Source organism: Diospyros lotus, chromosome 1, assembly GCF_014633365.1.
Source record: "Diospyros lotus cultivar Yz01 chromosome 1, ASM1463336v1, whole genome shotgun sequence".
Classification (NCBI taxonomy): domain Eukaryota; kingdom Viridiplantae; phylum Streptophyta; class Magnoliopsida; order Ericales; family Ebenaceae; genus Diospyros; species Diospyros lotus.
Window position 1 is genome coordinate 30,076,397 of NC_068338.1, and position 14,608 is coordinate 30,091,004.

Consider the following 14,608-nt stretch of genomic DNA (forward strand, 5'->3'; position numbering starts at 1 on the left):
GTGCATACCCCACCGCCATTCTCTCTCCGTTTCCTGTTTATAGCCACCTCTCGGCATCACAATCGCCATTGATTACCAAGCTGCTGCTGCAATATCATTGCGCGCACAGAGAGAAAGATACATACAATTGAGAGAGAGAGAGAGAGATGGGAAAAAGAAGGCTAGCTCTGTTGTTAGTGGCGCTGGTGCTGGCGATGTGTTTGGGGGGCGTGTCCGGATTTGGCGGCGTAGGAGGGTGGAGGAGGAGGAGATTAGCAGAAGGGTCGGATATGTTCCTGCTGAAGGAGATGAAGCAGGTGGTGAAGACCGACGCTGGCAACATGAGAGTGACGAGGTGTAGTAATGCCGGCGGAAGGATGATGGATCAGAGGCCCATGCATATTGGCTTCATCACCATGGAACCCAACTCCCTCTTCATCCCTCAGTATCTCGATTCCAACCTCATCCTCTTCGTTCGCCGAGGTACGCCCCCCCCCCCCCCCCCCCCTCTGTATAAGTATGTATGTATGTATATATCATTGTTTAATTGTAATCTGAAATATGGAGTTCTTATTTTGGAATTTGGTACAGGAGAAGCAAGAGTTGGATCGATGCATAAGGATAAGATGGTGGATAGGAATTTGAAGAGTGGAGATGTGTATAGGATCCGGGCTGGGTCTGCATTCTACTTGGTCAACACAAACGACAGTAAGCGGCTTCATATCGTTTGCAGTATCGAGAGGTCAGAGAGTTGGGGATGGGGCACCACGCAGGTATATATATCCATGTGTGTGTGTGTGTACACATCATTTATGAATATTGATGAAAATCATATGCTTGTTTGAGTGAGTGGTAAAAGCCTAAAAATTAATCATATACATATCTACAAATCTCTGCAGTCTTTCTTCCTCGGCGGAGGAAGGTATCCAACGTCCGTCCTTTCTGGGTTCGATCCACAGACATTGTCAACCGCATTGAATGTAAGTAAATTGACAACTTAATACTGCATTTAGGATCTTTAAGTTGTGCTCGGACTAGTCTAATGAAATTAAGCTGATAATTAATTAAATGCAGGTGTCAATATCAGAGTTGAAGGATATGATGAGGAGGCAAGAATCTGGCCCGATCATACGCCTCTCAAATACCCAGCAGCCGCAAAGCGCATGGGCCCAGTTCCTTGAACTCAAGCAGCACGACAGGCTCCAACACCTGAAGAGAATTGTCCACTTTCATGACCCAGAAGCAGCGGCTGCAACCATAATCCAGAAAAAGCAGCAACCAAAATGGTCGTTGCGTGGATTCCTCACCTCTGCGTTCGGGAAGGAAGCCAATGGCGATGATGATTATGAAAATAGGGTGGACAAATCGTCCCACCCATACAACATCTACGACCGGAAGCCCGACTTCAAGAACGACTATGGCTCCAGCGCCGTCATCGACGGCTCCGATTACTCCCCCCTCCACCACTCCGGGATCGCCCTTCATCTCGTCCGACTCAAAGCGGTAATAATATTTTTATCAAGTGTAATTTCACTCATCGATCGGATCATTTTTGAATCTATGTTTATAGCGTGTTTTGTGATCCGCACAGGGATCGATTATGGCGCCACATCTGAACCCAAGAGCAATGGAGTATGGAGTGGTGCTGAAAGGGAATGGCAGCATTCAAATAGTGTATCCCAACGGAAGTATGGCGATGAATGCAAGAGTGAGCGAGGGTGACGTCTTTTGGGTGCCACAATACTTCCCGTTTTGCCAGATAGCGTCTCGATCAGGGCCGTTTGAGTTCTTTGGATTCACCACCTCGTCAAGCAAGAACCGACCGGTGTTCTTGGTGGGCGCGCACTCGCTTATGCAAAGCATGAGAGGACCAGAGTACGCTGCCTCCTTTGGGGTCAGCGAGGAGAGGCTCCGCCGTGTCGCGGAAGCTCAACGAGAGACTGTTATTCTACCGCCGCAAGATGCAGCGCTGATGCGGGGCGAAGGAGAGCACAAGGAGGAGATGGTGATTATGAGTCTAGGCGCCGAAATGGTGATGGGTTTTGATTAAGTTATTTATGTCGTAATAAAGCTTTTTTGGATTTTATTCCTTTCCAGTTTGATAGTTTTGGAAGCCTTTTTTATGCTTTCATGTTGCTTTGTTTTGCTTAGTTAATTTTGTTTTATCTCTTCTAGTTCTAGGCATTTTTATATTATTAATAAATATGAGATTTTTTTCCTTTCTTACTATTTTTCTTCAAAGTAAATTAGATTCATCTCTTTAAAGTTATTTAGATAATTTGATAATAACAATTATGCGTAACCTAAGACTAACTCCATTTACAAACAAAATCCACTAGTATACAATAAAATTTACCTTTGTCCTAGTATTAATTTTCTTGCCTTGTTACATTAATTCTCCATGTCCTTTAGTCGAATTCTTCTTGATTTTCCTTCACTATAATTTCTCAATCATAAAGACCAAATAATTAAAGGCCAACAAAAAATCAACACTTCTAAGATAAGCAAGATCGAAGAAGATTGTCTTCTTACATTCTCAAAATGTCTAGTTGATACCTTTACGATAAAACTTGCGAACTTTGCACACTTTATGGTGTTAAAGCTTGCCCTCTAACAAACCCTTCACCCTTGTTCACCCCAACATTAAGGCAATCTTGGACTAATTCCTTAGCCCCAACATCCAACAACCCAATGCTATATCTGGCTATCCTTCTGTCCAATCTTTATCTCAAGGCCAAAATTAATAGGCTCAACCAACAACTTACTCAGCTTGGGGTTGAGGAAGATTTGGGGCCTAAATTGCAAGAGCTTGTCAAACAAAACTTTTTTGCAACACAAATGTTGAGGTGCTAAGTTACAAAGATGTTCAAAGGTTGAAGACTTGTCTTCGATAGATGGGTAGATCAACATGCTCCTCTAAGAGTTAGCTACCAACGATTTTTCGTTGTCAATTTTCAACAACCATCGGTGGTGGTACAATATCAATCCTGGCATTAGTGGTTCTTTGAGCTATTATCCTAATGTTGATCCTTCTTCAAGTTAATGTTAGTGGCGGTGCTTCTTCAAGCTATGTTGGAGAAGCTTTTTATGGCTATATATGTTGATTGGTGGTGTTTCTTCTCCAAGTTATCTCGGTGATGATCTTCGGGTTATTGCCATGAAAGTTATCTTCATGTTATTCTTTGACCTATTATCTTAATGTTATAATTTAATGAGCCAATATCATTGGAATCTTTAAGAAACACTAACATAAGAATAATAGGTCAAAGAATTAACATTAAGAAGCGTCAACATAGCTCAAAAAATAAGCATCACCCTACACACAGTAGCTTTAAGAATAGGGACGAATCTAAAAATCTATGTAGGGGGAGGTTGAAATTTTTTTTATTTTTTTTTTAGGTATAGAGTTACACATCACAAATTTTAAGGTGGATAATAATTTTTTGTTTTACTAAATTATTATTAAAAAACACTAGCATTGGGATCAATTGCATCTTGCAGCTAGCAACCATTAAAAAAACTAACAACATCAATCCTAGGATGTTAAGGTTCAAGAATCAATTGACAATTGCATGTACATTGGGGTGAGCAAAGGTAAATGGCTTACCAAAGGTGAGATGTTATGAGGGCAAGCTCAATGTCCTAAAAGCTTGTAAAAGCTCATTGACCTTCTTGTAATTAGCGGTCGAATTGATGATTTGAGAATAAAATTAAACAAGACAATCTTTCTTCAACTCACACATTCTAGAAGTGTCAATTCTTTATCAAGTGCTAACTTGTTCTCCATGATACAATGGTTTTTGAAAAAACGAAAGGAAAATCAATATGGCAAGCAAACGCTTCAAGGAGAATCAATGCAACAAGGCAATAAATGTCAGGATTTTGATTGCTTTTCATCATAAATGTAACCTCTAGGGAGTTGAACCTTGCGTTACATATTATATATAATCTTGCGTTATATATTATTCTTATTATCATATGTGACTTTGAGTTTCATATTAATTATTACTATTATTATTGAATATGGCTTTAATTATTTATAGATTGTTTGGAATTTTCAAACCCTTAGAATTGAAATTCCAATTCTAAAGTTTCAATGAATTCTTATGTTTGGAATGAAAAAAGTGTTAGGATTTAAATTCCATTTACCCTCAAACTTTGAAATTAGATTTTGGATCAAAGTTGGTCAGAATCATTAAAAAAAGAATTCAAATTCTTAGAGACCCTACTTATTTATTTATTGTATATCCTTATCTTACAAGTTGTGAACATAATACTTGTTAAAATCATATTTTAAACATTATTTAAGATAACTTGATTTAATTATTTTATTATTAATAAAAAAATGTCACAATTATATACGTGATGGAAATATAATCTTATTTTTGACATTTGATATATTAAATCAATTTTTCTATAACACAAGAATGTGTAATTAATTTATTTTATTTTATTAGAGAATATTTAAAAATTAAAATTAGTTATTTAATGTTATACATTATCTTTTCTTCTTGTATGATCAAACCAGTTATTTAATTCCATACCTATCATGTTTCAAATATAAGAATTGGAATTCAATTCTAATTTTTAATAATTTGTTTAAAATAAAATAATTAAAATTCTAATTCTATTGAAATCACTAAAATTATGAAATTAGAATTCTAGCTCTATTTGAATTGGTTTCAAACAGGTTGTGAAGAAAATGTCTTCACATCATTCCACCATTAATATTTGAATTTAGATTTTCACTTATTAAAATAACTTGTAAAAGTTGATCAAGGACTAGTGGGTGTTTGGTCCACTCCAATTTGGGACCAGTCCAAGACTAAAAAAATTAGTTGAATTAGTAGCTAAGATGATATTAATTATAGTTTAAAAATGTTGAATGTTGTATTTTATTATTATTTTGTTTTGTAATTTTAAGTTAAATGTTGAATTTGGTGATTGTTTAATTTATTTTATGGAGTTAGATGTTAATTAACTTATTTTAGAATCTTGTATTATGTTAATTGTTGAATGTTAATTCTTATTTAGATTATTTTTTAAATTGTTTGGATGATATATAAATATATATATGTATATTTTTTAATATTTTATATTCAAAAATTGAAAATAATATATATATATTATATATCAAACTAGTCTCAATTCTCACTAGTCTGATTTTCGATTCAAAATTTCTAAAACTCCCGATCTCAATCTAGTTTGGTCTAATTTGGACCTACCGAATACCCTTATAACTTAGACATTTCAAATATGTTGACTTAGCCAACCTTTTTTGGCTTGAGCTTGTTGTTCGACTCTTGTTTAATAAATTGGGTTAACCCAACTTATTAAAGGAAATGATCGAGCTTGGGTTCAACAAGACCCGGCCATGAGTTTGCGTAGACTCAACTTGCCAAGCTTTTGACTCGGGCCTAAATTCAAAAACTTCACAAGTTAAGTTTCGGAAGTCCACTATATCAACTTATTTTTAAAATAGTTTGAAAATAATTTTAAAAAATTATTTAATTAATATATAATATATAAAAATATTTTTAAAATATAAATTTTAATTGTAAAATAAAAATTTAGAGCATATAAGTTAAAAGTTTGAAAATTTAAAACTTCTAATAATTTTCAATTCCACTTTTAAAGATAATATTATTTTTATATGTATTTAAAATTTATAAAAATTAAAAATATTTCAAAATAATATAAATTTATTTATATATTTAGAATTTGTTTTAGGTAATTATGGTTTTTTTTGTCTGAAATATAAATTTTCTTATAAAAATTATAAAATTATGTATGAGATATATATTATTTGAATATATCAATTGACACTATGAAATTAATAGAGTTATTAAATTAAGAATTTAAAATAAATTTATTTATATTTTAAATTATTCAAGAAATCAAATTTTAGTTAGTCCGACAAGTTAAGACCTTAAATAATACAAGTCGAGTTGGACCATATACTATAATTATAAATGTTAAACTCAACTTAACCCTTATATAAATGGACAATTCAAGTCGAGTTTAATTTGTTACAATAATGAGTTAAGCATGAGTTTACTTGAATTACATGGCATCTCTTGTTCACATTATTAAATTTTTCTTTAATGAATATTAATTTAATTATATATGTAAATACTTTATTCTAATATTAAAGAGAATAATTTTACTATTATACCAAAATTTATCTAAATTTAAATTTTATTTAAAAAATAAAAACTAAAATAATACCATTAAGTACCTTCAAATAAATTGTTATTTAATATTTTTTATTTTTTACTTATAAATTAATAGTTCGCATTATACCATTAATATAATATATTAAATTTGAATCTGTATTTTCGTGTTTTTTAAAGGTTTCAAATATGTTTTATTGTTCACTGGGAATTCGCTGTTAAATCGAGAACTTGACGAGGGCTAGCCGTCGAGCAAGTTATTTTGACCGATCTCCGGCACGGAGCTTCCGACGAGAGGCGGAAAATTCGATACTCGAAGAGGAAACTTTGCGATGAAAGGCCGCCGCCACCACTGCCTCCGCCGTCTCCTTGTGATTTTATCATCCCTTCTTGTTATATCGAATCTGTTAACTGCTGAAGCTGAAGTCATAACCCTGACACCTGATACCTTCAATGACAAGGTAATTCGCCTCGTCCTGAAAGCCCTAGGTCTTCTTTTTCTTATGTTCTTGTTGATCCCGTTCCTTACTTGTGTTGTTCTGTTACTCAACTAGGTGTCGGAAGTCGAATATTTACCAATATCTAGGTTTATATGTTCCGATTGTTGAATTCCTGGTAATAAAGTCTTGTCTAGACTTGCACATATTAGATGTGCACATATTAGATGCGTGATCACATTGAAGACAAGTTACCGGCCATCTAATTGCGGCATTTGCTCTTCTGATGATTGGACAAATAGGTTATATTCGACATTCAATGCTCAAATGATTCCTCTGTGAACTGTAGGTGCTCAATTGCGGCGATCGTTTTGCCTGATTTGGCTAAAGACTTTTGGAATTCTGTTATCTCCAGGCCTAAATATGTGAAATAATAGCACTATTATATTTATTGTTGTTCGTCATTTTTTGAGGCTATATAACAGTTTTTGGTAACATTTATGTTTAAATAATTTAAACCAAAGATGATGAGCACATAATTGTTTGTTCCTGAATAGTACACACCTAGCTTTTTTCAGTTTTTCCCCCCTTCACCATTCTTGTTCTCTGTCTTTGTGTAAAAGAATTGATCCGATTAGGGTTACTATGGAGTTCACAGGGTTAAGGTAATTAGGATTCTGGAAGTTATAATTGAAATGTGTATACTTGTACATTTTTTTAACTAATCACAAGTTACTCAAAATAAAAGTATCCAAAAGAGTATGTGTAAGTTATTTTAGGGTAAAATTGTTAACAAAAAATGAGACACAGCTTAAAGAAATAGGGAACGCCAAACTGATGATGTCCTTTTTGTAGAGACAAAGAATAAGTAGGAAATCAGAGGATCTTGTACTAGGAGCTATTAGGAGTATATCATCTGAAAACTTTACAATGGAAGACAGGTAAAAGGCAGTTCCCTCCCTCAACTACAAAACAAGGTGGATAAAATGAAACTCATCAAAATAAAAAGCAGAGTTCTTTCAATTCTCATATGGTCTCCTATTTCTTTCTCGCCATATGCGCTACAAAACACAAAAGGAAAAAGTTGATCATGAATCTCTATCTAAGCAGTTTAGTTTGGTCTAGTTTGGTCCAAGAACACAAAAACAATTCACAGAGGTCAGCAGCTCTCGACACCAGAAATATCTAAAGGAAATTTCAAACTGCTTGCAGCACTGGGCAATGAAACTGAAGGTGTCCCATCGTTTAACTATTGCTCGTACACTTATAAGTTGTAACACCAGTCTAGAATCCCTTGTCTATGCCTTCTTAGGGTGTTGGTAGTAAGCATGGCTCCTTTATACAATAGTATCGATATGTTCTCTTTTTGGCACTTTCATTTTGAGAAATTTTATAGTTCTAAGGGTAAATTTTAAATGTATATATATATAGCTACAATTTCCCATTTACCCTGCCCCCACACCAATTTCGTCAATTCTATATTTACCCTAAATACATGAGTTCTTTTATTTGATGGATAGAAAAAGTGGAAGAAGAATAATGGTGAAGAATAAAAGGATCTAGAAATGACTAAGCATGCTGACACACATGAGGTGTGTGCCTTTGCTATAGCCTTATAACTAAGATGCTTGTGTAGTGTAGAAAAATGCGAATTGATTCTCTTTTATTCTAACAATTTTTGCTAATGCTCACGTTCAAAATTCTCTGTTACAATTTCTTTCTTCATGTAAGTGATGTGCTTTTCTTCCATTCCATTTTAATGCTTGTTGACATGTTTTTTTATCTTGTTTGTTTCTCTCTTTGTTTCATTAAGATAAAGGAGAAGGACACAGCATGGTTTGTTCAATTTTGTGTGCCTTGGTGTAAACACTGGTAATTAACTTCATCTTCATTGATTCTGTGTCAAGGCTGGAATTTCTCCTAATGATCTTTATTAAAATCTTTTGCTTACTATCATATATTTATACCTTTCCCTTAGTAAAAATTTGGGCTCATTGTGGGAGGACTTGGGGAAAGCAATGGAAGGGGAGGATGAGATAGAGATTGGACAAGTTGATTGTGGTACAAGTAAACCAGTATGTCAGAAAGTTGATATTCACTCTTATCCTACATTCAAGCTCTTTTACAATGGAGAAGAATTTGCAAAGTACCAAGGTAAACTTTGAGTTCCTTTGATATGCCTTGCTTAGTATTTCCAAATACAATCTGGAAGTCATTCATTTGTTTCAAAAACATTTTGCATTTAAAGTGTAAGTAAGTGGACGCTCTGGTTTTGTTATGGTACTTTCCTAGTATTTGAACTTATATATTCTTATTATATTAGTGTACAACAGTAAAGGAGTGGAACTTCTTTTGTATGTGAATGTCTGTGAATCAATGATATCGAACTTATGGAAAAGGCATGCACACACCCAGATATAAATGTATAAGATACTATTGAGTTTGAACCTAATATATCAAGAGATGAAGGATGTGAAATTGACTTAAGCCAAAGGTTTAGTTGTTCATGCATATTTGGTGATTATGCCATGGTAATATGCTTTTTGAGATGAAGGCAAGAAAAGAAAGTAAAAGAATTTATGAACATTTCAAGGCAACCAAACTCTTGATTGGATAAAAACTATGAATATGAACTTATTTTAGGAAAACACTAATTCTTGAACTCTTTGATTCTTTCCTTTCTTCTTCTCTGTCATGGTATAAGTCACAAGCAGGGGAATAAGTCATGTAAGTGGCGAGTGTCACATGCACACGGGTAGGCAGTTATGTAGTTAATTCTAGAAGGGACACTAATGTAAATAAAACTCTCCTTGACAGGAATAGACATGTGAAATCCTTTCTATATAAAGGATCGTTCAAACTGTATGGAGGCATGTTGAATTTTGAATCAAACTCATTCTGAATTCTTTCTCAATTCTCTCTCTATTCCCTCTCTTTCTTGTGATTCTATCTCCCTAACTCTAGAGAATTATCTGAATTCTCTGGAATTCACTGTCAGATTTGTCAAGGTCTGACATTCTCTTATAATAAGTATGAGATTCCCCTTGTTGACTCTCTTCATCATTTGTCTTGGTGGCAAAGAGGCCCATATTTTATATCATGTTTTTTCTTGAAGAAAATAAAACTCAAAAAAAAAAAAAAGATCAAGATAAAGGTGTGAGGGATGCTTCTACACATACTGCAATTAAAATTGCGGACACTAAGATATGGCTAGGCCAGGATTGAGACCCTGCCTTCAAGTACCTGGGACATGGTTGGACACAACACTATAGAGGCAGGACAACCTAATTTCTAGGACCTCATCCTCCCATTCATCTGACAGAAGAATACATCAAATCTCAATGAAACATCTCTTGCCCTGAGTCTAGACTACGTGAATGGACCACCCTTCAAATGTAAAATCCATTTGGTTTTTGAACTCTATAATTAAAAAAACCACTCATGGTTTTGGTAATTGAGCCTCCACTGGACCTATTGAAAGGAAACCTAATAACATTAAGATTACCGTCAATCCACTAAAGGGACCTTGATGTGGGACAGAATGAAAAGTTGCAGAGAGTAGGAAAGAAAGAGAAGAGATTAGAAGAGAAGAATAGCCAGGAGAAATTCAATATCAATTCATTCAATATTCAGAAGTGCCTAAAAAGTTACATCAAGAGCCTATTTGTAGGCCAAAACTAAATCAAAATGGAAATAAATCATAGAAAAAAACGTATATATAATATAAAAGAAAAAGATTTTATTGTTTTAGACAAATCCTAACATGTATATATATATATATATATATATGTAGATAGAAAAACAAAATTATATGTACATGGGTTTCCATGCTTACAGGTTGGTTTAACAATATCAACTTTGTGATGGAATATGATTATGTCAATTATCTTCATTCACCACTATATTGTGAAACTTTTTTATATGAAGATGGTGTGGGAACTTTATCACATCATTCCCTTGCTAAAGGGTTGCATCAAGAAGGCACCTGGTGTCAAATTTTGCCACATTGTTCTTTTCCATGGATTTGTATTGTCAATATAACTTGTAGAAGTCACAGTGACATTATGAATGTCATGCAGTTGGGTTGGGGGCAAGTCAGAGTGCCCAAAATCCATCCCCAGGTGGGGAATTTTTCTCTTGTCACCCCATTGGAGAAATTTTCTCATAGGTTTGGGGTGGTTTGGTGGGTACTGGTTGGGGTGAGTGCCTATTGCCATCCTAGCTGTCATACCTTCTAGTTTGGTCTCTTGCAAGCAAGCTGGATCACATTTTCACTTTCTAAGCACAGTCCTAATCTCTTAAATGTTTAATTAGCTTGTTCAACCCTCTTAGGTACAAGGAAAATGGATCATAACAGTTGCACCTTTCATTGAATTCTTGCTTTCCTCCTCACAAGAGGAGCTGCATGACCCTTATTCATAGTTGACACTAAAGATCAGCCATTCGGCTCCGTATCTTTTCTAGAGCTGCCATTAACACTCTTCTTTCTCGAGAGTAGGCCCTAGTCAACCTTCTATGTTTAATTTTCTCAAATAAAGCCTCCACTTCACACCCTTACTTCTTGATTCTCTTTAAAAACCCAATCTGACAACACCTGGTTCTCTATTCCCAACTAAAGAAAATCTCGACAACTGGGTCCTCACACAAGCAACTGCACTTTCAAAAAACTCTAGCTCAACTACTACCAGAGGTAAGCAAAAATTGAGGCTTTCTAATTTTCAGTGCCAGCAACTAGGACAAACTCGTGGACAGCTTCCCCCCCTCTCTCCCTCTCTCTCTCTCTCAAAGTGAAACTGCTCTCCTCCTGTCCAATGACTAGGGCTGGATGATGATGAGAATATACTGATCATCAACCAAATCACAACTCAACTTTTCAGACCCTTCCCTAGGAGACCCAATCTGAAGAACAGAAGGTAACAGAAAAAAAGAATTTCATAACAGAAGAGGTTGGGGAGGCATTTCCCTCACACCTCAGGTGCAGTGAGACAGCTGGAACTGCCTCTGATTTCTCTTTGGATGATGATGATCCTGAAGTCAAGTTCACCGCCAACAAGAGCCTTATTCTACACTGCAACCACCTGGGAGCTGGAGGAAGGAAACAGCAAGCCTGGGTGCATAACCAGGCAGTCCGAGAGCCAGCTTGAGTCTCCGGCCAATTCTTGAACAGCCAGCTGGTGACTGATGGACCAGCCTGACCACTGATCTAAGGTCAATCTAGACTACTAAACCGCAGCTATTCTGTCTCAGTGACATAAATGACCCAGATTTCTCCCTACTGCTTCTACCACGAGAAAGAAGTTGTTGCCCTCGTCTATCAAATTGAAAGTCTTCCACTATGCCTAGCAGATTTCCTCCTCAACACTCCTCATAGAAGAACATGACTTTAAGTCTTTTAAGACTTGAATTTCTTTCTCAAATTCTTCTTGCTCTTCCAGTAAGCCTTCCATACTACTGATCTTTGCCTTAAGTATATGTGGATGGTCGGACAGAAACTTGTTCTCAATGTCTGCATCGTTAACCTTGTTGACTCAGCTTGTTATCTTGTGAAGCCACATCTAGTAAATATTACATGGAAATTAATAAAAGTTGATAACTAGTAAGGAACAGGGAATTTTCATCTTCTCTTCAAAATTTGGCCATATCAATTAACTTTTTTCACCGTCATTTCATGAAGCTTTTCCATTAGAGGATGGCATTAGAACTTTATCTTATTCCCTCACTAGAGGAATAGTGCATCAGAAAAGACATCTGGCATAAAATTTTGTCACATTATTCTTTTGCATAGATTTGTATTATCTATGTAACTTTTAGAAGTCAATTGATACTATGAATATCATGCCACCAATCCTAACTTGGTTAGGATAAAGTGTAGTTGATGATGATGATGATCCAAAATTTGGCCATAATAGTCCCCCTTTTAACAAATGTTTGCTTGAATACTCCTAAGACTAAACTGAAGCATTCTTCGAAAAAGCCTGTAGAGACAAAAATCTATTGATGTGAATTTGTACGGGTGTGTTTGATTGGCATGGCAAACATGGGGAAAAAAATATTTTCCAACCAAATTCCAACTTTTGGTGTTTGATTGGCAACTTTTTCCATAGAATTGTTTTCCACCCAAGTACAAAAATGCCATACTTTCCACAAAAATCAAGGAAAATCAATTCTTTGGGGGGGGGGGGGGTTGGTTTTGATTTTCCATGGAAGTTTAGAATTTATTTTCTTTTCCACCTTTTGCAATCAAACACACCCTTAGTTCTAACATCCATGAAAGCAACCTGTGAAGGAGCTTCTATTTCTCTCATTTCTGTTTCTGGGCGGAGACAAAGCCAAATGAATGCAGCACTGACTTTTATAATTTGCTGAGTGGCCTGAACCATTGTTTGGCACCCTCAAAGATGTTTAATCTTTTGACGTTCACTAAGCTAACGAACAAAACTTCACGCTAACTACTAATTTTTTAGGTAGAAACCATAACTAATTGTGTGAGAAGAAGACTGATACATCTCAAGCTGACCTAGATTTTGCCCCTTTGCTTGTTTTCTGTTGAAATTCAACTGTCAATACTGCTCTGTTGTCTTGCATGCCCTGTATGCAGTTTATATAAAGTGATTATGATATTTGGTAATTATTGAAGGTAAACAAGGGCCCAGTCGAGCACGATGTTTGACAGTTCACAATTGCTTAGAGTTGCTATTCATTAATCAAATTATACAACTCACTGTTTCGCTAGAGCTAATTACATTACAAAATTGGTGTATAACCAGGGCCAAGAAATGTGGAGTCGCTTAAAAAATTTGTTCTCCTAGAAGCAGAGAAGGCAGCAACAAAAGCGGATCTGGAGAGTGAGAATGAATTGTGATTTGTTCCCAGGTAGATCAAGACATTTATTTTTGTCTGTTATAATTTCATTTCACGCGCATCATAAGGAAATTAAGGAAAGTGTGTTCCACCAGCACGCAAGTAATTTACTCATATTTTATTCGTCCTGCAATATTTCCTCTTGAAATTCATTATTATAGTGTCTATTGTTAATCGACATTTTTCCGTACAGCCGTAAATTCCAACAGTAGTTTGACATTCAATGTGCCGATCCATCATCTCACAGTGCTGATACTCCAGCGGAGTGCAATAGGTCATCAGCCCTTGACTGAAAAGCTGGGTAACAGGGAGATCTGTCCCCGAATGGTTGTCAAATTATTGAATTTGGGAAGAATGCTACGTTGTTTTTGTTCAATATCTGGATGTTTATTTGGGGTAAACTAAACTTATAGAACCATTATGTAGCAAATCACATCCTAGTTTCTCCAATGGCACTTTTTTATGTCAAATTTATTTTGCTTGGAACACTGAGCATAGATATTTTGGCAATCTATGATCAATGAGGTTTCTTTGTTGGTATCTTTTTCTTCCAGAATAGCATAAACGAAGTTCTCTAAGTCCTAGTTAAGATCCCAGCCAGATGGCCAACCAATCTTGGTCGTCAGCTCAGCCAACCTGATTGGAATATGGTGAGTGTGCATAGCCATTTTCCATTCTGGCCAGGGTGGTTCATAGATCATGAATGATAATCGACCATAATTATGAATCCCCCTTATTGTACCGGCATTTTAGTCTGCGAAATCGATAAATATAATCATACCAGTCAGTGTTCAGTAGTGGAGGGTATTTGTGTTCTGTCAAAGACTATTATGCATTTAAGCAGCGTTTGTTAAAATAAATTATATTGGTCTCTATTTTTCAATAAATAATTATAGTAAAAATAATTCTTTAAAAAGTCCATAAAAATGGTCATCATTTTTTTTTCTTGTTGTGTGTGTTTTTATTAAAAGTGGATTTTTGATTTTTCAAACAAGAAGACTAAACCTCTTTTATTTTTTTTAATATAAAAACAAATTAATGCCCAACAGAAGTTTGATTTCAAAATCTTTATTGAGCTTCCTTCAGCTAAAAAAAAAAAAAGAAAAAATCTTTATTGAGCTTCAAAACATGTTAAAGAATAATTTATTTATCTTTTCT

The 14,608-nt window shown here is 35.2% G+C and overlaps 2 protein-coding genes across 2 annotated transcripts; both read left to right on the forward strand.

The window, feature by feature from the left end:
• Window positions 1–2,186, forward strand: LOC127788571 (vicilin-like seed storage protein At2g28490). Its single transcript, XM_052317024.1, has 5 exons — window positions 1–462; window positions 571–752; window positions 879–959; window positions 1,054–1,482; window positions 1,571–2,186. The coding sequence occupies exons 1-5, from the start codon at window positions 147–149 to the stop codon at window positions 2,027–2,029; spliced, it is 1,467 nt and encodes a 488-aa protein (XP_052172984.1). The 5' UTR covers window positions 1–146; the 3' UTR covers window positions 2,030–2,186.
• A 4,168-nt stretch (window positions 2,187–6,354) lies between these two features.
• LOC127796810 (protein disulfide isomerase-like 5-1) lies at window positions 6,355–13,990 on the forward strand. The gene is made up of 5 exons (XM_052329230.1): window positions 6,355–6,613; window positions 8,403–8,461; window positions 8,568–8,743; window positions 13,357–13,462; window positions 13,644–13,990. The coding sequence occupies exons 1-4, from the start codon at window positions 6,485–6,487 to the stop codon at window positions 13,449–13,451; spliced, it is 459 nt and encodes a 152-aa protein (XP_052185190.1). The 5' UTR covers window positions 6,355–6,484; the 3' UTR covers window positions 13,452–13,462; window positions 13,644–13,990.
• Window positions 13,991–14,608: the final 618 nt, after the last annotated feature.

Coding starts and splice junctions, on each gene's coding strand:
- LOC127796810 (XM_052329230.1), top strand. CDS start 6,485: ATGAAAGGCCGCCGCCACCACTGCCTCCGCCGTCTCCTTGTGATTTTA. Junction 8,462..8,567: donor GTGCCTTGGTGTAAACACTG/GTAATTAACTTC, acceptor CCTTTCCCTTAG/TAAAAATTTGGGCTCATTGT. Junction 8,744..13,356: donor AGAATTTGCAAAGTACCAAG/GTAAACTTTGAG, acceptor GTGTATAACCAG/GGCCAAGAAATGTGGAGTCG.
- LOC127788571 (XM_052317024.1), top strand. CDS start 147: ATGGGAAAAAGAAGGCTAGCTCTGTTGTTAGTGGCGCTGGTGCTGGCG. Junction 753..878: donor GGGGATGGGGCACCACGCAG/GTATATATATCC, acceptor AAATCTCTGCAG/TCTTTCTTCCTCGGCGGAGG. Junction 1,483..1,570: donor ATCTCGTCCGACTCAAAGCG/GTAATAATATTT, acceptor TGATCCGCACAG/GGATCGATTATGGCGCCACA.